The 20789-nt window shown below is 56.7% G+C and overlaps 9 protein-coding genes across 9 annotated transcripts; 4 read left to right on the top strand and 5 right to left on the bottom strand.

The window, feature by feature from the left end:
- Positions 1 to 15: 15 nt before the first annotated feature.
- On the bottom strand, positions 16 to 2445 carry Malapachy_0963 (saicar synthase-like protein; the record flags this gene model as incomplete). Its single annotated transcript, XM_018135475.1, has 1 exon — positions 16 to 2445. One exon carries the CDS (start codon positions 2443 to 2445, stop codon positions 16 to 18), a length of 2430 nt encoding a protein of 809 aa, XP_017992447.1.
- Positions 2446 to 2587: 142 nt separating this feature from the next.
- Malapachy_1012 (hypothetical protein) lies at positions 2588 to 3790 on the top strand (the record flags this gene model as incomplete). The annotated part of the gene is made up of 1 exon (XM_018135524.1): positions 2588 to 3790. The coding sequence occupies one exon, from the start codon at positions 2588 to 2590 to the stop codon at positions 3788 to 3790; it is 1203 nt and encodes a 400-aa protein (XP_017992353.1).
- An 11-nt stretch (positions 3791 to 3801) lies between these two features.
- Malapachy_0959 (imidazoleglycerol phosphate synthase) lies at positions 3802 to 5648 on the bottom strand (the record flags this gene model as incomplete). The annotated part of the gene is made up of 3 exons (XM_018135471.1): positions 3802 to 5469; positions 5504 to 5589; positions 5618 to 5648. The coding sequence occupies 3 exons, from the start codon at positions 5646 to 5648 to the stop codon at positions 3802 to 3804; spliced, it is 1785 nt and encodes a 594-aa protein (XP_017992584.1).
- Positions 5649 to 5842: 194 nt separating this feature from the next.
- Malapachy_1007 (hypothetical protein) lies at positions 5843 to 8281 on the top strand (the record flags this gene model as incomplete). The annotated part of the gene is made up of 1 exon (XM_018135519.1): positions 5843 to 8281. One exon carries the CDS (start codon positions 5843 to 5845, stop codon positions 8279 to 8281), a length of 2439 nt encoding a protein of 812 aa, XP_017992313.1.
- Positions 8282 to 8718: 437 nt separating this feature from the next.
- On the bottom strand, positions 8719 to 9273 carry Malapachy_0966 (ribosomal protein s7; the record flags this gene model as incomplete). The annotated part of the gene is made up of 1 exon (XM_018135478.1): positions 8719 to 9273. The coding sequence occupies one exon, from the start codon at positions 9271 to 9273 to the stop codon at positions 8719 to 8721; it is 555 nt and encodes a 184-aa protein (XP_017992442.1).
- A 1553-nt stretch (positions 9274 to 10826) lies between these two features.
- Positions 10827 to 13955, top strand: Malapachy_1004 (sensor histidine kinase response regulator; the record flags this gene model as incomplete). The annotated part of the gene is made up of 1 exon (XM_018135516.1): positions 10827 to 13955. One exon carries the CDS (start codon positions 10827 to 10829, stop codon positions 13953 to 13955), a length of 3129 nt encoding a protein of 1042 aa, XP_017992314.1.
- A 1544-nt stretch (positions 13956 to 15499) lies between these two features.
- Malapachy_0962 (transcription initiation factor iib) lies at positions 15500 to 16718 on the bottom strand (the record flags this gene model as incomplete). The annotated part of the gene is made up of 2 exons (XM_018135474.1): positions 15500 to 16669; positions 16701 to 16718. The coding sequence occupies 2 exons, from the start codon at positions 16716 to 16718 to the stop codon at positions 15500 to 15502; spliced, it is 1188 nt and encodes a 395-aa protein (XP_017992446.1).
- A 212-nt stretch (positions 16719 to 16930) lies between these two features.
- Malapachy_1008 (nuclear pore protein 84 107) lies at positions 16931 to 19313 on the top strand (the record flags this gene model as incomplete). The annotated part of the gene is made up of 3 exons (XM_018135520.1): positions 16931 to 17187; positions 17221 to 17338; positions 17370 to 19313. 3 exons carry the CDS (start codon positions 16931 to 16933, stop codon positions 19311 to 19313), a joined length of 2319 nt encoding a protein of 772 aa, XP_017992310.1.
- Positions 19314 to 19336: 23 nt separating this feature from the next.
- Positions 19337 to 20659, bottom strand: Malapachy_0992 (hypothetical protein; the record flags this gene model as incomplete). The annotated part of the gene is made up of 2 exons (XM_018135504.1): positions 19337 to 20419; positions 20447 to 20659. 2 exons carry the CDS (start codon positions 20657 to 20659, stop codon positions 19337 to 19339), a joined length of 1296 nt encoding a protein of 431 aa, XP_017992708.1.
- Positions 20660 to 20789: the final 130 nt, after the last annotated feature.

The raw sequence follows: 20789 nt of genomic DNA, 5'->3' as shown, positions 1-20789 counted from the left end.
TAGAATACACGCACCTTAGGGGTGCTTTTGGCGTACAAGGAAGCGAATGAATCGCTCGCCGTACTGGCGGGGCGGCACGGGACTAATACCGCGGCGGTCGTACCAAATGCTCTTCCACGCATGCTCTGCGCGCTTCACCGCGTCGTACTGTGTGAAGATATCGATGATGCCCAGGTAGTAGATGACTGGCAGCGGGTGGTTCTGCGCATCGGTCGCACGGAAGCCACCTTCGTCCTGGTAAAACACCACTTGCCGCTGCCTCTCCGCATGGCGCTTGTTTTGTGTCTCGGGCGTGTCCGTGAGGTTGGCCGCGTCTCGTGCAAAGAGCATGTGCGCATCGCGCTCGCCACCTCGTAAGACGGGCGACTGGACAGAGGTATCGCGTGGATCGTCTACGGGCGATACCACGATCGAAGGCTTGCGGAGCATGGGCTGAACGCCGCCGCCGCGCAGTGTCGAGGTCCGTTGGAGACCGGCGCCTGCCGCGACGTCGTGCAGGCCGATCAGCAGCGAGTAGTCCATCAGCCGCAGGCGCTGCAAGAGCGCCACGTCGGCGCGCAGCTGCTTTTCAAAGAGGGCGTGTTTTTCAGGGCCGAGCTCGATGACGCGTCCTCGCTTGGTCCAATTGGTATCTTTGAGCACGGCATGGGGGTTGGACGATGTCTGCTCGCGCGAGACGTACGAGCCCTTTAGATCGTACAGTTCGTGGACATCGCGGTGAGGCGGGAACAGGTTGTTCATAATCACAAAGTGGATCTTCTTCCGTCCGGGCAGCTTGACGCGATGCAGGCCGTAAAACTGGCTGAGGAGCGTCTGTGGATTCGCTTGGACGTGCTCGTAGTACGGCTGCAGGATTTTCAGGAACAGTTTGTGCTCGCCATGGCGGATGGTCTTGATGATGAAGCGGTAGTCGTGGGAGAAGTAGAAGAACGAGCCGCTCTTCCCAGGCGAGCCCAGCTCGGTCAAGATGTACTTGGCCGCGAGCGAGAGCAGATAGTCGCCGGCATCCAGCCCAAAGTGCCGCCGCAAATCGCGGAAGACGCTCGGGGCGTAGTCCTTGAACTTGAAGTCGTACGTGGACTTGGACGCAAGTTCATTGCCGATGATGTCAAACGTAAACTTGTACTTTGCGCCAAAGTCGGCACTGGTGAGCGGCGCCGGGGGCCGTGCCTCGCAGCGCGACACGGCGATGCGGATGCCTGTGAGCATGTGGTACATGAGCACATAGTTCACATGGTCTTCGCCGATCAAGTTGCCTTTGAGGCCGGCCGGCACGACATGGCCTGTTTGGTCGTTGGCCGTGCTGCCTTGGTTCTTGGCGCGCCAGGACCGACGCAGGGCATCCGCGTTCTCGGCCATTTCCTGGTCAAACGTCCGCTCCGTCGCCGAGATGGTCGACGAGGTATTCATGCGCTGCGGCACCATCGCCGTGCTGATGGCCGACATGCTGTGGGAGCTACGGCGCTGCGCCAGCGCCTGGCGTGCTGCGATCGCTTCCTGCTCACGGTCGGTGCGAACGCCCTGGACGGAGGCGGGCGGCCGCGGGGATTCTTTGATCGCCGGCACGACCTGCTCCGCCGGGGCCGAGGAAGTCGACGGCATAGCGTCGGTGCCTAGCATGGCATGCACATCCATCAGCGGCGGTTCCGTGCGGTCATGGCTCAGCGTCGATGGCGCATCGTAGTACATGGCCGAGGACGACGTAAGAAACGATGCATCCGTGCCTGCCTCCGCGCGACTGGAGCGCGAGGCAATACTCGAGGCGCGTGTCGGCGCTAAGGACCCGTACGCAGACGAGATGGGCGGGGGAGGGGACGAGGGCATCGACGGTGGCGAGGCGGGGGGCGATGTCGGCGGCACGCTGGCCACATGCGTCGTCCCTGGCGTACGTAGCGCTGTCGAGGGGGGCGACGATGGCGTGAGCGCGGGCGAGGACATGGACGTCACGGGCGACGACGAGATCGGCGCGGACTCGTGCGGGGCGGTGGCCGCGACCGGGGAGCCGTGGCGGCTGGGAATCGGTGATCGCGCATCTGGGTACCACACAAAGGCCCCGATCCCGCCGCGCGAAGGCACGTCGGGGGGTGTTTCCACGTCTTCGTCGTTGTACCGCATCCACCGTGGCCGCCGACGTCGTGAGGGCGGGGGTGTGATGGTGCCTGCATGCCAGTCATGGCCCTGTGACTGCATGGATTTGGACTCGTCTGGACGGTAGGGCGAAATGAGGGGCGACGCGTACGGTGCGCTGCGAGAGAGAGTTACATCGAAGGTCTCGCGTGTGAGATGATCACTGACACGAATCCGCTGTTCTTCGGCGTCCAGCGCTTGGCGCACCATGGTAATAGGGTCCTTGGACTCGAAGACACGTGAGGTCGGTGACGATGGCGCAGTGAAGGTGCCGCCATGCCCACGGCCGCTCTGGGCGGGCGACACGGAGGCAACCATGGTCGTCGTAGCACGCGAAAAATGCTCGCGCCGGCCGGTCCTCGGCCGTGGACGAAGAGGTGACGTGATTGCGAGACACACCTCCATTCCCACGGCGGTGCGTTTCTCCACGGCGACGCGACGTTCGCTCGGACGGCCGGCCATGCAAGCGCCCGACTCCATCCCTGCGGCGTGGGCGGGGGGTGGGATGCCGCCCAGCGCAGGTGTGCTGCGTGTACAGACGCCGCCCGTCGAGCCGCCGCCACTGGTTCGTGCGAGCTTTTCATGCTCGCCGCGGGATTTCTGCCTGCCGATGGAGACAGATTCGCCCCGCGCGCTGACGCATGCGCGTCGGCATAGTGCTCGGCGTCTTCCCTCGATTCCGCGCGACAAAAACAAGCTGCGTGTCGCGGAGCTTTTAAAGGACGAGCAGCGCCCGGAGGAATGCGAAGTGCAGTCGGAGGCGCGCTTGCAGCGGATCTTGCTGGGCCAGACCACGACGCAGGACCTGATCTCGCGGCGCGCTCGGCGGATGCGTGGGCATCCGTACCCACCTACGTCTGACGTGCTGCATAGGTCACGCACAAGCTCGCTATGGCCCGGCGATGATGACGACGACGGTGACGACGACGCCGTCCACCTTCTCTCTCCTATGGATACCCCGCTCGACGATACGGAGATGGAGTCGGCGCCTTCCCCCCCCGCTGCAGCAGCGACGACGCCGATGACCACCACCACCACCACCTCGACAACAGCAACAGCGGCTCATGCTGGCATGTGCCCTGACGAAGATCTACATACGCTGACCGACGACGATTTGCACGTCCCCCTCCCCCCGCCTGCGACGTCGACCATGGACGAGCATGCATGGGCCCGCAGCCCCAGTCCCCGACCTGGCATGAAGCGCAAGTGGGACGACGACGTCCTGGCCGCACGACCTCGACGCCCCGCGCCTACCGCGCCGTGGCCCTCGTGGATCGCGCCGCCGACGCACTCGCCACGGCGGTACTGGGGGACAGGCAGCGCCACGCTCTCCCTCTCGCCGTCGCCATCGTCGTCGCCTCTGGCGCTGCATGCCCACACCATCCCACGTCGGCCGTCGCTTACGTCCATGCCTATGGCGTTCTCGCCGCGGGACGAGACGCCTGCCTACCTGGCCCGCTCGCCAGGGACGGGTACGATGATGATGACGTCTACCACGACGACGGCGACGACGGCTGCGGCCGCCGCCGCCACAGGCTCCGGGCCTGGGTATGGCCATAGCGCTATTGGGCTGCGCATTGGCGGCGCACGAGCGATCCCCATTCCCACCGCCCAGGAGAATGCCGAGATGGACGAAGGCGTTCGTCAATTGGGCCTCACATAGATCTATGTACGTTATGCTATCCCATCATCCAAGCGCACATCGTAGCCGGCACGCGCACACGTCTCCTTCACCGCGTGGATCGAGACTTCGCGGCGGTGGAAGATACCGGCGGCGAGCGCAGCCTCGATCGGCGCGCCGTGCGCGGCCGGCCGCGCGGCAAACACCTCACAGAAATGCTCGGCCGTGCCGGCGCCGCTGCTGGCAATCACCGGAATCGAGACGGCGCCGCGAATCAAGTCGATCAACTGCACGTCAAAGCCCTTGTTGCTGCCGTCGCGGTCGATGCTGTTGATCAGCAGTTCGCCAGCGCCCAGTCGCTCTACGCCACGCGCCAGCTGCACGACGTCCAGATCACGCGCTTCGCGGCCGCCTTTGACCGTGCACTGGTACCACCACCGCGCTCGCTGCCCGGCCCTGTCTGCACGCTCATCCACACCTTCCACGAGACTCGCGGCATGCGCGGGCGGCACAGCCTCGGTCGAGTCGAGGTACACACGCTTAGGATCGATACTGACCACGACCGCTTGCACGCCGTACTTGTGCGCAATCTGCTCGATGCCCGTATCGCCACAAAGGGCCGTGGCTGGTGCGTCGCATGGATCGTACGACGTGCTCCCTGCCTCGCGCGCGCGCGCGAGCAGCTGCTCTACGGCGTACACGGCCTCGCTGCCGATGCTTACCTTGTCTGCGCCCGCCCGGAAGTACGCATGCGCGACGTTCAGCGCAGGATGGAACGTGCCGTCAGGATCTGTAAAGTCTCGGATACCTCCGCCGATCGTCAGCGGGACAAACATCGTAGCTGCGGCGACATTGAGCAACGAGAGCATCGGCTGATCGCCCAACGCCCACTGCCGGAACGACGTAATGTTCAGGAACGCTACTTCGTCTGCGCCTTCCTCGTAGTATCGCTGTGCCAACTCGACTGGCTTGCCCATATTCCGCACATGCGCCGTAGCACTCGACGCACTGCGCTCACGCACATCGTAACTCTCGCCTTTTGTCACGACCAAGTCGCCATCGTCGTTGCTGCGCACGTCCAAGCACGCGACAATACGGCGCGTAGGCATCGTGTGCGTCGTCGCACAGGGGCGCACATGCTGTCGCTCTGCCGCGTGGGCCTTGGTACACGCGGCCGGCGCCTGCTCGAGCCAGGCCTGCAGCAGTGCCAGACCGGCCGCGCCACTCTTCTCAGGATGGCACTGCGTCGCAAAGACATTCCCACGCTGGATCACCGACACAAACGTCTCGTCGCCATACTGCGTCGTACCGAGCGCCCATGGCGCCACATCAGGCGTGTACGGCACACAGTACGAGTGCACAAAGTACAAGTGCGAAGGACGCAACGTCGAGAGGCCATACTGCGCGCCTACCGTCGCTCGCACATCGTCCTCGGCATCCCATGTCACGACATTCGCCGTACTCCAGCCCATGTGCGGCACGGCCTTGCGCTTGCTCGCGCCATCGTGCGTCGAAAAGCGGCGGACACGGACAGGGACGATGCCCAGCCCTTGCGCCTCCGGCGACTCTTCAGAGCCCTGACACAGCACTTGCATACCGACGCAGATGCCCATGATCGGCTTGCCACTCTCAATGTACGCACGCAGCGGCTCAAAGTACCCTTTGGTATGCAGCGCCTCAATGGCACTTCCAAACGACCCGACACCAGGAAACAGCAATTTCTCATATATCAGCCCTCATCGTCGTCATACATACGTCGGCCTTGGCCAAGTCGGCCGGCTCTTTGACCCATTCAAACGAGTACCCCAGCTTGGTCAGCGAGTTCGCTAGGCTTTGGATATCTGCGTAAGTTTGACATGCTACACGTACTGCCTGCGCCATAGTCCAGCACATACAACATCGTTGCGTCACGATCCCTGCAATCTGCTGCCACGAGTCACACACGTCGCGGTGCCAGCGACGGTCGGTGCTATGGCATGCCTCCACCTTGGCGTCTTTCCTAGCACGTGATACGCTTGGCAGGCGTGGTACGCCCAGCGCGCCTGTCGCGCGCGCTGACACAGACCACCTCAGCCGTCGTCTGTCGTACGTAGGATGCCGCCACCCCAGCCACGGCCTACGCCGCCGACCCAAGGTCCCTCGACACCGTCCAAAACAACTCGCATCACAGGAACACCGTCGAAAAAGCCCAGCAAGTATCCCTCGCGTCCCTCGACACAATCGTCCTCTACGCCGCGCAAGAGCAGCGATACGCCTAGGACCGCAGCACCGTCCACGCCTGGCCGATCGTCCTTGTCAAAGCCTGAGCTAGTCAACTCGTCGCCGTCCAAGATGGGCATGACAGGCACGCCAACCCAGGCCACACGGCTCAAGACGACCCCAGCTGCCAAGGCCCAAACGCCCTCGCAACCGCCGCCTACGCCCTCCACGCCGCCATCGTCGTCGGAGATCGCCGAGGCGACCAAGTCGACTGTGCGCCAAGTGCTTTCGACGTCGCCACGGCGGTCCACATGGCTCTTGCGTGTACAGGGCCTTGCGAGTGTCTTGTTCCGCTTGGCCGCGTTTGTGTTCTTGCGCATCATTCCCGGGTGGTTCGGTTTCTACGCCATTCACTTGTACGCCATCTACTTTCTCGCATGGCTGCTCTACGATGTGCGCGCGCGTCGCAGGCCAAGTTCAGAAGCGTTCTCACTCCGTTCAGTGGTGTTGGGCACATCGACCAAGTCACGTAGCCTGAATCTCGTGCACCTCGCGATCAACACCATTGTCTTGCTGTGGGTCCTCGACTTGTACTATGCTCCGCACATGTTCCCTTCTCACCGTGAGTCGTCGCTTCGGTTTGCTCGGATGGGCCACATCAGCCCTACTTCCGCCACCGTGCACGTTCGCTATCCCACGCCGCTGCCGCCGCTCACAGGTCTGTGGGACACTGGCTTGGACGACGTGGGCGAATTGACCGACGCCTCTACCATCAACGAAGCGCCGCTGCGGGTCATATGGCGTCGCGTCGCGGACCAGGATGACAATGCGCCTGCGCTGAACACGGTACGCGACCCTCGCCGCTGGGAACGTGGACCTTTGCTTACACTGACCAATGCCACAGACTGGACCGCGGTCGCTGAGCTGCCTGATCTCTGGCCTGCGACCAAGTACGAATGGCGCCTGGCTTTCGTGCACAACAACACGTTTACCCCGATGCCAGATCGGCCTATTCCATTCATGACATGGCCCGATCCGCGTCTCTCTGCCTACCGCAAGACCAAGTTTGCCGAGAACGAGGCCCCGGTCTCGGATGCTATCCCCTTGGACGACCCGAACCATTTCAAGTTTGCTGCATTCTCCTGCGTCAAGCCCGACTTTCCGTACCACCCCGCGCAGTTCTGGGGCTGGAACTGGCTGCTGCGTTGGCTCGGCCTTGGCACAGAGCAAGGCGGTATCACGTCGCGCAACCGTATCCCCGGCTTTGATTTGATGGCCAACCACCTGGCATCGTCGTCGCACCGCCTGTCTGGCCTTCGCTTCCTGCTCGAACTAGGCGATCTTATCTACGCGGATGTCCCACGTTATGGCGGACCTTCTGTCGAATCCTACCGCCAGCTCTACCGCAATCTCTTTGCCTCGTCCTCGTTCCAGCGCATTTATCGTTCTATCCCGATTCTCGGCATGTACGACGACCACGAAATCGTGAACAACTGGAGCGGCGGTGGCTATAATGAGGACAACTTCCTCCACTCGGAGTCGGCCCATGACAACGAAGCGGAGCGCGTAGATGCACCGATAGGCCTGGGCGCTGGTCTCCAGGCGTGGAGTGAATATGTGGGCCGTGCCAATCCGCCGTCTGAAGCGGAGAGCGAGCACTACTATTCTTTCCAGTACGGTGACTCGGCGTTCTTTGTGCTTGATACACGCAAACATCGCACTCACCTTGATACAGACGAGGAAGAGCGCACGATGCTGGGCCAGCAACAACGCGATGCTCTACTCGACTGGCTCCATAAGGTAAACCAAACGGCCACCTTCAAGTTCATTGCTTCTTCAGTTCCCTTTACCAGCTTGTGGGGCGGGCCTCTTGATCTGGATGGCCGCACAGATGGATGGTCGTACTTCCCACACGAGCGACGCATGTTGCTTGATGTCCTCCAATACGTGCCCAACGTCATTATCCTCAGTGGCGATCGACACGAGTTTGCCTCTGTGTCGTTCCGTGACTCGGTTTTGGAATTCAGCACCAGCCCTCTGTCCATGTTCTACATTCCTATTCGCACCCTTTCCCAAGAACATTCGATTGACCCACCGGGCGAGGAAGTACTGCTGAAATACTTGCCCGATGGCAATTACAAGTGGACCGAGCTGGAAGTCGATACACGCGATCCCCAACGGCCGTTGGTCAAGGTGAGCGTTCAGGTGGATGGACAACCTGCATGGAACGTCCAGATTGAAGGAAAACCTGTTCATCAGCCACTGAGCGCCCTGGGTGCCTTAGCCAAGTCATTGTTGGAGCTTTTGGGCTTCCGTAACTTGGACTGGTTCTAGAGCGTCGTACGAAAATAGTCTTTAGTATAAAGAGGATATATGTTAATGGACCGACAGATCTTGTCCCGGCTAGCTCAGTCGGTAGAGCGTCAGACTCTTAATAGAGTCTCTTCGGTTGCGAAGAGTTATCTGAATGTCGTGGGTTCGAGCCCCACGTTGGGAGCATCCTTTTTATTCTATGTTTCTAAATAACGTAGGTGTTATATAATCCAAATTAGTGGTTGTGCAAACGTGTCCCGGCTAGCTCAGTCGGTAGAGCGTCAGACTCTTAATAGAGTCTCTTCGGTTACGAAGAGTTATCTGAATGTCGTGGGTTCGAGCCCCACGTTGGGAGCACCTCTTTTTTGGCCTTGGAGACTTGCGCTGCAGTCTGCTTTGATGTACAGTGGTGTAGGCGATCGTTCTTATACTTTTTGGCCATGGTACTGCTTTTCTATTTAGATACGGACACTGGCATTCGCACGGTTGATCATACCAACCTTATGCTGCTCCTCCTTGCGAGATAGGACAGAGCTATTGCCTTCCACAACAGCCAATATTTCCACAGCCAATCGACGGCTAATAGAACGGTCAGAACGCTTGTTACCCGCATCGATGATCCATTTCAACGCACGACGTGTGCTTTGGCGCTCGTTCAGTGGGATAGGCACCTGCATATTTTTTCCACCTTGCTTGCGGGTTTGCATCCGAAGAATGGGTCTAGCCAATTCCACAGCTTCATATACCACGGGAAGCGGGTCAGAGTTTGTGAGCTTAGCGATATAGGCCAGCATATCAGCGATATAGCGTTCAGCTGACGCTTTTTTACCATCCCGCATTAACAAGTTTACAAAGAACTGAAGAAGTGGGTCTTGCTTGGGAGGAAGCTTAGTAGGCGAGTACATATAGTTTGTTTTGCCATTGGACGTGCTAGGGTGAATTGTAGACTGCCCAGGAAGGGTGATATGAATGGGTTCAGTTTCAGCAGCAGCTTTTGGCGTCGGTGTAGACATTGTCTCCGAGTTAGTGTTTTCGTTGTTCCACCTTAATGTGGTTGAAAAATGGGACACCGTCTGCTTTGTTAAAATGCAGCTTTCATTAGCATTCCACAAGCTCTTTGTTGCATGTGTGGCCACTCGCCACTGAGGCTTTAGAGCTCTAAAGGCACTCATAATGCTAGCTGAAGCAGCAAAGAGAGGGCTTGGAAGGATGTGGTGCGCATTCGGGTCACGTGTCCAATCTTCCCAAAGGTGCGTCACTATCATTTGAATGCAGCGAACAGTACTAGGACAGCAGTCCACTCGGCCCTTCAGTGTTTGACACTCACAACTCTCCACGCACATACTATGAGCAGTATTCCCATAAGAGAGGAAGTTTCTCTCCCTGGAACTGCGCCAGGCCCACCACCTGCACGACCTCCAACTCGGTGGGGTGTCCCACCACCATCCGCAACAACATCAAGTGTGCATAGCGATGGTCCTCGAAAGCCAAGGGTGCCACACGTTATTTCTCAACGGGAACCACTAACCCCTGATATTGACAAAGAGGTATGTTTTAATATTGATAGTGGGACTAATATTCCTCTCTAGATCCAAAGCATTCGCACGCAGCGGATGAATTCTATCCGGTCTCATTTTTTGGCCACATCAAAAGGCTCGAATGGGAGCACCTCTATACCCCCTCATTTCTCTTTGCAAAGTGCTCTCATGGAACTTGAAGATGCGGAAATTGAAGCTAGTGCCATGCATGCGCGCACGGATTCTATCGAAGCGTCATTGACAAGGACGCAGGAAGATGCATTCGCATACACGGCCGTCTCAACGGCTCAGCGTAGTGACTGACTAGATACTTGTATAGCTTCCTACCTTCTTTTCAACCTTGCCTGACATCATTGAGTCCAGGAGAGCGATTGCGTTTTTTTCGTACACCTTTTCGTCGCTTGTTGTACATTTTTCGACACTACCTGATTGGCTTATTCGAGACCCGACGGCTTATGACAGTTCAAAAAAGGTGCGGCTCGGGGATCAAAGTCCACAGTGCCAGTGTGTGCGTTTTTGAAGGGTCGCACCTTAATTGAGCGCTAGACGACGAGGCAGAGCCTGCTGTTGCGAAACTCATTTGTCGAGGACCCATTCCAACAAGCATATTGATATCTGGCCATATGAGTAGGCTAGCGTCAACCCCTCCAGAGTCGACCACAGTTGACCTGGACTGGGAGGCATTTGCTGCATTGTATATGCATGGGGATTGGGATCCAACTGCCTTGCCTGCGCAGCCATGCTCATCACATGCCGTGGATCGAAAAACTATGAGATCCGCCTATGATGCACTCATATCTACGTCGCCTACGAAAGACTATACTGCTGTGGCTACCTTAGCTTCTTATATGGAGGACTGCTTTTCTCGGAAAGGGTATCTACCGGCTTTTTTGCCTGCTGATCATATTGCACTCCCCCGAGTCTTGTGGTATAGCAAGCAAATCAACCGATACCATTTAAAAAGCATGCAACAAGTGCTTCGGACAGTGATAGAAATCTTCCAAGTTCCTTACGTGTCCGTGAAGCTTATGGGACCTAAGCTTGGCGAGGATTCAAAGGATGCTGATCACTTAGATGCCTTGCGTCAGAAAGGACTCTTCCCTTTCAAGGTGGTATCAGAGTGGACGCATAGTTCTAGGCCTGATATATTTCAAGATGAGACTGGATGGTCACAGTCTCTCTCTGCGCATTCCCTTTATCTTGATGACGAACAGGCACTTGTGGTCCCCGACGTGAACAAGGACTGGCGTTTTGCCAAGAGTCCATTCCGGCAAAGCTTTCAATTCTTTGTCAGTGTGCCCCTAAAAGGATTTAATGGTGAGCTTATCGGCGCATTTTCTTTGGCAGATATTGAGAAGCGAGGGCCTGTGACAGCAACAGATATGAAAAAGATCCTTGACCTCTCTGGTATGGTCTCTGACGTTATTCAGCTCTCGTTAAATTCAGCGGAGCTTTCTCGTCGTGACCAATTGAAGCGAAGCACCGAGTATTTTCTCCAGCATTTTCTGAATGATCGCGAGCGCGATAACGACGATGGCGCAGACACGCTACAGGCTAGTGAGGGCACACAGTCGAATGATGGAAGTCAAATCAGTCATGCCAGTGAAGATTATTTGCGGATTTATAACTTTGCTGCTCAAACTCTCCAAGTATCAATGGACGTGTCTGGTGTTGTCATTTTCGATCTGTCCAGCTTTGTCCTTGTCTCCAAATTGTCTCATACGATGGGAAAGTCTGTGGAAGAAGTTCATCATGCACGTCTCATCAAGCATCAGTCTCATGGAGACCGTGACGAAGACGATTCAGCCGGTGACACAACTGCTTTGCTTCCGCCGCTTCCTGTGCTCGGCTCTAGTGAATTCCTTTCTCCTACTGAATTGCGTCACCAACCTATGGATACCGAAACCGTTTCTACCATTTGTAAATTTCTAACTCATACGCAACTGGGCAGGCAGTTCCGGCATTCGATCCCGTCTGTTTTTGCCAAACTACTTCCCGTCGAAGCAAAAGATCCACTTTTTGTGCCTATCATGGGCGTTGAAAGACAGCCATTTGCTCTCATATGCTGTTATGGACGACCGGGTGAATATGCATTCGTTCTTGACCAAATGATTCACACTGCTACACAACATATCCGCGCTATCGGCTATATGATGATGGACGTCATCATGAAACACAATGTGGTCCTGGCTGACCGTGCAAAATCTTCTTTTATCTCTAGCATGTCACATGAACTTCGCACGCCCCTCCATGGTATCCTAGCTTCTGCTGAGCTATTACTGGATACAAACCTCGATAAACTCCAGCAATCATACGCTCAAACCATTGCATCCTGTGGTCACGGTCTCCTAGATCTAGTCAACCATGTCCTTGACTATACCAAGCTCTCTAGCAACTCAACCAATGTGAAGAAAAAGAAACATGTCCAGTTGGCGGAGTGTGATCTTACTACACTAATTCAAGAAGTATGCGATAGCAGTTTTGTTGGTCAACTGAGTCCCTCGCGCCTTCCAGATGGCGCTAATGGTGGCTTAGGTTCTGTCTATGATCCACAAAATGCCTCCACTGGCCCGACAAATGATGCGGGCTCTATTGAGTTGCTTATCGATATCGAAAAGCGACAGCAAGGCTGGAATGTGCTCTGCGATACAGGGGGGTTGCGGCGTGTTCTCATGAATTTAATCGGCAATTCATTAAAGTTTACTTCGGATGGCTATGTCAAAGTATCTTTGCGAAAGCTCTACAAATCCAACAATCGTATGCGTGTGAGTTTCCATGTCCGAGATACAGGCATAGGTATCTCACGATCCTTTTTAGATCAACACCTTTTCCAGCCTTTTTCTCAAGAAAATCCATTAGGAGGCGGCACTGGTTTGGGTTTGTCGATTGTGTCTGAGATTGTAAGCTCTTTTGATGGCGGTACTGTCAATGTGGAAAGCACGTCAGGGAAGGGAACCGACATCGTAGTGTCTTGTGAATTGGACGCACCGTCTCCCACTCCCACAACGTACCAACCGCAGTTGCAAGTAAACCATGCTTATGTGGTTCACCTTATTGGCTTTACGTCGTCGCCAGCCCATGAGGCTCTTCGTCAAGTGTTGTCTACGTATGTGACGGTATGGTGGGGTTTTGATCTTTCTTCGAAGGATGTATCCGAAGAGGAGCTTTTGCATACTATGGCCTCCCGCTCCAAAGAGATTTTCATTCTGAACAACCACTCTGATTTCCTGCACAAGGTATTGGAACAACGGAATTCCTTGCAGTGGCGGCTTCCACCGATCGTAACTCTGACTGACATTGAAGACAAGGGGCACGCTACGGCGTCGTGCAACAAGTACCATGCTCAAGGCGGCACAGCGGAGTTTTTGCTTAAACCAGCTGGTCCATCCAGGCTTGAAATTGTGCTGCGTCAATGTATCAATGCTCTAGAGGCGCTTCCCGGTGCATCCGAACCTCATTTTTCCGGGGACGGGTCCCATTTCCAGGTCCCTGCAGCTATAGCCTCGATTACCACCTCACCGGTAGTCAAGACGCCAGTTTCATCCAGAGAGGCGATGGTGGCCAAGTTGAAGAAATTACAGATCGTTGAAGAAGAGGCTCCTATCCTGCCACCAACGATGGTCCAGCTGACTCCCATTTCTGCCTCTGACCCCCATGTGGTGCAGGAGCTACGCAGCTTGGATCCTATCCCCAATTCGCCTGCCACATGTCTCGGCACCACCACCACCACCACTCACGACAATCATGGCAATGGCGTATTCCGCGTTCTTTTTGTTGATGACAACATGGTAAATCGTCAAGTACTTCGTGCATATTTGAAGAAGCTACAAATTTCCTACGTGGAAGCTGTTGATGGATGTGAAGCTATTGCCTTTTACGGTGCATACCCACCTGACTACTTTGACTTAATCCTTATGGACTATACCATGCCGAACATTGATGGCATGGTTGCCACCAGAACCATTCGCAAGATGGAAGAACGCCGTATTCTCATGGACGCTTCCTGCCCACGCACTGCCATCTATATGTTGTCTGGCACATCTACGGATGACATCATGCGGATGAATCTAGCCGCGGGGGCTGATGGCTATCTCGTCAAGCCTCTCAGCTTCAAAGTCCTCGTCCCATTGGTAGACTCCCTACGCACGTCCACGTAGGCATCTTGTACATTAGTATATTGCAATTTTGTCGATCTCATCTTCTGAGTGGGCACCTGTCACGTCCCTGCATCAGCTGCGTGTGGGCGCTCAACGCCCATTGTGGGCCCACGCGAAGCCCGATCCCGCTGCTTAGTCAGCACTCTTTTTTGTGATGGGGCGTACGTCGGGCGTTGGGAGTCCCCCGAACAATTTTGTGGGAAGCGGTTTGTCAAATCAACAGACACCTTGTCCAAGTAGTCTATTCGCTGCGTGAAGGTCGTCACCACACTTCTTTTCCTGTGGATACAGGAACGCCGCCTTTACGCCGCGATATACATGCGCCATGTCGTTTGTTTTTCCGGAATTACCGTCATGGCTATTGACAGAGCAACCGCCTCTGGTGGAATTTGTACGTTACGCCATGTGAAAGCTCACCTTCCAGTCGGCCCATACTCGATCCACGGTGCTGGACAATACCAATGACCTCAATCTTCTCAATGGCGCATTTAACAACAATATGTCTTCGTACCCAGCATCTATGGAGTCCGACGTGAAAATGCTTTTGGGAGGGCAGCGCGTGGGTAATCCTACCACTTGGACCACGTCTGCACCATCGCAAAGCACCAGCCATGCCATGGACTTCAATAACAATGGCATGAATGCATTGTTGGGATCGTTTCCTACACCCACTCCTTCCGGCTCAGGCTGGGACACACGCAATGCATCTGCCACACCCATGATGGGCATGCCTAGTAACTCGCAAGTTATGATGCCTTCTTCGAACAACCAGCTGACCGACTTGACACGTCTATCAGCGCCACGCACTATGTCAGCATCTACATCCCCTTCCTCTTCTTCATACAATGCGGACCCATCTCTTGGTATGCTACCAATTCAGCGAAATACCCTTCCTTACGATATATTACCCACCACGAATGTGGCCACCGCTGCTGCTGCTGCTGCTGCCCCCCCGTCCAACTCCCTGCTGCCAGGCTTCGCTTCGTCGTATGGCAACTCACTAGTGCCTAGACCGGATACTGCTGCCCTTACACAGGGCATACTACGCACGTCCATGTCGCCCTCGCCTGCGTCCGTATCCGACATCTCAACGTCGACCAATCTCAGTGGCCCGAGCTGGACGACCCTGGGGTCTGCTGCTGTGACAGCCGTCACCACCACTACCCCATCGATGAACTCGACAGCTCGTCGTGGCAGCGATGCTAAAGGAGCCAAGGCGCGGCCATTTGTGTGCACACAATGTCCACGCGCCTTCTCCCGGAAACACGATCTCGAACGCCATGCTCGAGTACACTCAGGCGACCGACCTTACATCTGTCGGATATGCAAGAAAGGGTTTCCACGAAGTGATGCTCTGCGTCGCCATATCCGCGTAGAGCGTGATACACACGAGTCCTACTTCGTTTCGAAGAACTCTGATGTGCTGGACATGTCAGACCGAGATCGTCTTTCCTCTGGTCATCGCAAATTCGGAACATGAGAGTTCCACGCACTCTTCATATGTATATATGGCATTTACTCTATAAGCACCATGGCTATTGTCTTTATTTCATGGAGTCCAATCTTTTCACGTCAATGCGAGCGTCTTTGGAAACAATGTCAGGCGTCAGGATCTGGTCAATCACTTTCAGCAATTCCTTGAACGAATGCTTGATCGTCACATCTGACACGCCTGCCGCCACAGAAATACGGCGCGCGGTGCGCTGCTCATTGACCAAAATCGTAACCAGGTATATAGTGGCGGCAGCAATGGTGATAGGCGAACGACCAGCGAGGAAGCCCAACTCCTGAATACGCATCGTCACGGCCTCTGTCACACGGACAATGGACATATCCAGACCCAAGTGGTTGCAGTATCGGGCCACCAAGTCTGTGGCTCCCACAGCGAGGCCAAGAGGCGCCGCGCCTCCTGTCCCTGCACTAGCCACTGCTGCATCCACGGACGTATCTTCGCCGTCAATCGAGCCTGAGCCAGTGGCATTCAAGCCAAAGGCTTCCTTCATCTCGCGGAAACACCGCGCTACCTGTTGCTTGCGTGCCGACGTGAGTGCACACACCTCTGGGAAGGTACGTGGCACACGGTTCACACGGCAGGCGACATAGATGGCAGCAGCGATAATGGCATCGGTTTGTTTCCCACGTAGAAGTTTCTCCTGCTCGACTCGTCGATACGCTTGCTTGGCGGTGTCGCACACTGTTCGTGGCAAGTGGATGCTATCACACTTGTTTTGGATCAGGTCAAAGGCATCCAGAAGCGATCGATCACGCGGTGCCGAGGCACGAGACATGGTTTTGAGCAGTTCACGCGAGGTGCCAGTTCCACCATCGCGTGCGGCAATTCGACTCTCTAGCTGCTCCGTAATACCATCGAGAATCGGATTGGCCACACTACCCACACGCGAGGGATCATCGCCATCTTCATTCGCAAAGGTTCGCCATTCACTTCGGGTATCCACAATGCGATCGCCCAGGACTAGCCCACAGTCGGCACAGACCAAATCGCCACTGGCAAACTCTTCTGTAATATTCGGCGGCGTTGTCTGGCAATCGGGGCAGATCAGACGCACATTCAGATCTGGCAAGAATTGGCCCTTCTTGGCAGGGTCGTTGTGGCGTGTGCCTGACAGGTTGTAGCCTGCTGCCGCACGTTCTGCTGCGAATCGTGGCGTGATGGCAAAAGCATCAGAGAGGGAGGGAGGTGCTGCATGGATACGCTACGTATGAGCCACCATACCGAATACATACCTCTGCTTCGGACGACATGGCTGCCCACCACCACCAGCCAGTTCGAAGCGATGAGGTGCGTGCACCGCTCGGGGGTGGAGGGTTCGCACCTTCGGCCTTGCATCACGTGATCAACACGCGCCCATCGCGCGGCTAGCCCCACCGAGAGGAGGTGCGAGCAAGCGAGCGAGCTCTCCAGCGCCTGTCACACCGACTGTTACAGCTTGTGGCGCTGGCACTACGTCTGTCCGATGGATCACCCTGACGTGCCTCCATCGAGTTTTGAGGCGTTCGCCGATGCATACCGAGCTGCGCGCTCGCTAGATACGGACGCGCAGCTCAGTGCGGAGGCCGGCACAGCGCTGGTCTTTGCTGATGTGTGTGCGGAGCGTGCGCGATCTGCCCAGGACCCGACGGCTTCAGATCTAGTCCATGCACTGGATGATCGTGATGCAGAGGCGTGGGCGACCGAAGCGCATACGTGGAAGCTGATTCATGCTCTCTTTAGGTTTGTACTTGCCTTGTCTGTCTTACACCGCAGCGAGCGTTTGGTGGAGCCACGCCTTGGCCTCGTTTCGCCGCCTGCCAACCAGTACGAGACGCCACTGGCGACCGTCCAGCGTGTCCTGGAAGCCAGTCCCGAATTGGCAGAATTAAAAGTATGTTCGTCGTTTGCGACCTGACCCCTAGATCATTCGTGAATGGCTGCAAGAGGTGCTGCCTGTGCGCCATGGTGTCGAGGTTCGCAAGGGCTACATGCCCTTTACGAAGAATGCGCTGCGGGCCGAAAAGCGTACACAGGTCGGCCAAACACCTCTTCGCCGTGGGCGTGAGAAGCTTGTGCAGCAATTGGATCCGGATGCTGCGCTTCGTGGGCCTGGCGCTTGGGACGTCGAGGATGTGCACTATGAAAAGGCGCTTCTTCGACATCTGTTTGAATATGTGCGAGCGGGTGATTTGGACTTGGCGCTTGACCTCTGTGTCCAAACCAGCCAGCCGTGGCGATCGGCCTCGTTGCGTGGCGCGATTTTCTATCATGACCCGACGTTGTGCCCGCCGTCGGAGCATGTCACCGAGCCCTTGGGATCTCGGACACGAAGTATTTGGCGCCGCATTGCCAAGAAGGCCGCCTCCAACGTGGCGCTGGATCCGTACGAGCGTGCGCTATACGGTGCGCTAAGTGGCGATCTCGCTTCGGTCCTGGCTGTAAGTGAGTCTTGGGAAGAGCGGCTGTGGGGCTACGTCAATGCACGCTTTGAGCAGTTGCTGGAGCAGCATGTCAATGCGGCGATGCCCTCCCATACCCTGGCCGACACACTGGATAGCAAGTGTCTGGCGGAAGATACGACAGCCGAATCGTCGGAAAGCTTGGATTCCATCTTTGAGCAGCTTGCGCAGGCCACACCTACCGCGTCCCAGGATGCTTTGGATCCGTACCACATTGTGCAACGGGCTGTCATTACCGACAGTGTGCCGGACCTGCTCGCGCGTGTCAATGCGCGTTTGCCAGAGATGGAGCAGCTAGCGCCGCATGTCTACGCCCGCCTTGTGCGGTTCTTTGCCCATCTCACGCTGTTTTGCCACTTGGTCCATGTGCCCTTACCTGTGCCCCTTCGTACGCCGATTCTTAATGCGTACGTGGGTGTGCTGCAGCGCGCCGGTGAAAGCAGTGAGCTCGTGGCGCTCTACGCCTCGAGTTTGGAGGAAGACAATGCGAATCATGTGTACGCCGACTTTCTGTGTGCTATGGACCCAGACGCATCGTTGGAGGACCGACGTCGTGCGTTGCTGCAAGCGCAGCCACATGGCTTGGATCCAGCTGTGGTGGCGCGGGCGACGATGCATATGCTCTCGACCGAGCTTCTGCCGAGCCTCCAGCACAGCGACAAAATTCAGGCGTGGAATGCCTTGCTACGTCCCAACGAACGTCGACTCATCCTGGCTGTGGACTGGCTCACGTTCTTCGAAGCGACGTACGCCGATGCCATCCACCAGATCAATACCTTGGCGCGTGTATTCATGTCCACAGGGCGCTTGCATGCCGCTCACAGCTTGTTGCAGCGTGTGCCTAGTGATTTGCTGAGTGCGCTGCCGTCGATTCCCATGGCGTCCGATGAGCTTATGGAGCTGGATCACTGGCGCAGCTACTTTGATGTGCTTAGCAAGAATGTCCAGGTACGTGGCCTATGGAGTGACTGTGCCCTGGCCGAGTCGCATGCAGAGCAACATGCATGGACACAGGCGCTCGTCAGTGCCTCGGAGGCTGCGCGGCTGGCCAACATGGAGTTGCTGGAGCTGGGCTGGCTCCAGTTCCCCCTGGTCGAGCCTGACACGCTCCGGCAGACGCAGCTGCAAGAGATTCGGCGCAAATATATCCCGGAAATTGTGCAGAGTCTTCACTGGATGCTGGTGGATACCAGCCAGGTCATCAAGGAGAACCTGGCGCATGCGCTCGCACTGCCAAACCTTGTGGCCGACGAGCGCTTGCGGCTGTACATGGAATTCACGCCGACGTCGCACGCCACGACGCTGCATCCTCTGCGCAAGTACTTGGACCAAGTGCGCGAAGCTTCTCTGATCGCTTTGGACCGACGACAAGATGTGTTTGGATGCGAGCATACATCCACGGTATAGTGCTATAGCTACATGGTAGGCTACTACAGGTAAAAGTTGCGTCGCGACGCGCCCATCTTGGGCTTCCACGCAAACTCCACGCCGTCGTTGGTCGAGTAATCGGCCGCGACCGCGGCGTCGTTTGTGGCGCTGGGGGCCGTCTCGGAGGCAGGGAGCGGCGCTTCTTCCAACTCGTCGACGAAGCGTCCATCCCAGGGCCCTGCTCCTTTCGGCAGGCCCGACGTCAGCTTCACAAGCTTCAGCGTGAACCGCGGCCCAATTTCCTGTAGCGCCGCCTTGTCGGTGGAACGGAATTCGTACCGATGCCGACGGAAAAAGACAAAGTCTCGTTGGTTGTGCGCCGTGATGACTTGCCGGCCTTCCAACTGCGGCACTTTCGGGAAGAGATGCTGTAGCAGCGTACCTACACGGTGACCCAGCGCCGTCGTGAAGTTGTTCAGGATCAGCTCTGGTGTATGAGGTGTAGGCCGAGCATGACCGTAAATCTCTTTGCCCAGCGAAATGGACGTGAGGCGGAAGAGTGCGGTAGGCCCTAGCGGCAACGCCACGAGCGTGAGCGAGCATGGCTTCTTGTTCGACTCGCCAATGACAATCACTGCATCGTACCGACGTGCCCGTGCCCAGCGGCAAATCTTGCCGAGACCCGCGCCTTGCGCTTTGGCCCGTGGGCGGTACTCGGCGCCGGGGAATACATTGAGCAGCTCCTTCACAAAGTCACGCACAGCTTCCGCTGGGTGGCTGCGTGCGTTGGCTGAGACAAGATGAGGCGAGGTCGAATTGGACGGCAGCGACGTCGTTAGCAGGATCGACGGAGGCGCTGTCGGATCGTCGTCCACGTCGTACTTGGCCTGCTGCGGATCGACCATGACCTCTTCCTCTTCATCGTTGTCCTCTTCTACGGCGATCGGTTCTTCCTCGTCGTCATCGTCGTCGTCTTCCTCTTCCTCTTCGTCGTCGTCGTCGTTGTCCTGAGCCGCCTTCAGCACGGCAGGAGACTCTGTAGGGATCCACGCAGGTCCTTCGTGCGTGTTGGGTGCATTGAGGATCGTTGGATTGTACTCACGCGTATTCTCGATCGTGCGTGTTTTGTTCTTGGCAAGTCGTTCCTACCGATCAGCATAGTGTATACGTACCTTTTTCAGGGCCTTGCCATCGCTCGACGCACGCTCGGCTTTCGCCTGCTTCAATCGTTTCTGGAGCTTGCGCTTCGCCTTTTCCTTCCTGTATTTTTGGTACAAATCTTGCCGTTTATGTTTGTTGCCGATATGCGAGACGTTGCCGGCGCGTGCGCCGCCTTGCGGCGCCGCCGCGTCGCTGTCGACGTCCGCCGTCCGTGCTCCGCCCATCGCGATGGAGGCCGTCAGTGTGGATCTCCCTTTTTTTTCTGGGCTTCATGGCCACGTGGCCCGGCCGCACCCGGGCTGCGCTCGCCCTACACCCGCTTTTTGCGTCGCTGGGGGCTTTCGCCTTTCTCTA

Source organism: Malassezia pachydermatis (genome assembly GCF_001278385.1).
Source record: "Malassezia pachydermatis strain CBS 1879 chromosome Unknown scaffold3, whole genome shotgun sequence".
Taxonomy (NCBI): domain Eukaryota; kingdom Fungi; phylum Basidiomycota; class Malasseziomycetes; order Malasseziales; family Malasseziaceae; genus Malassezia; species Malassezia pachydermatis.
This window is presented reverse-complemented; position numbering and strand designations above follow the sequence as displayed.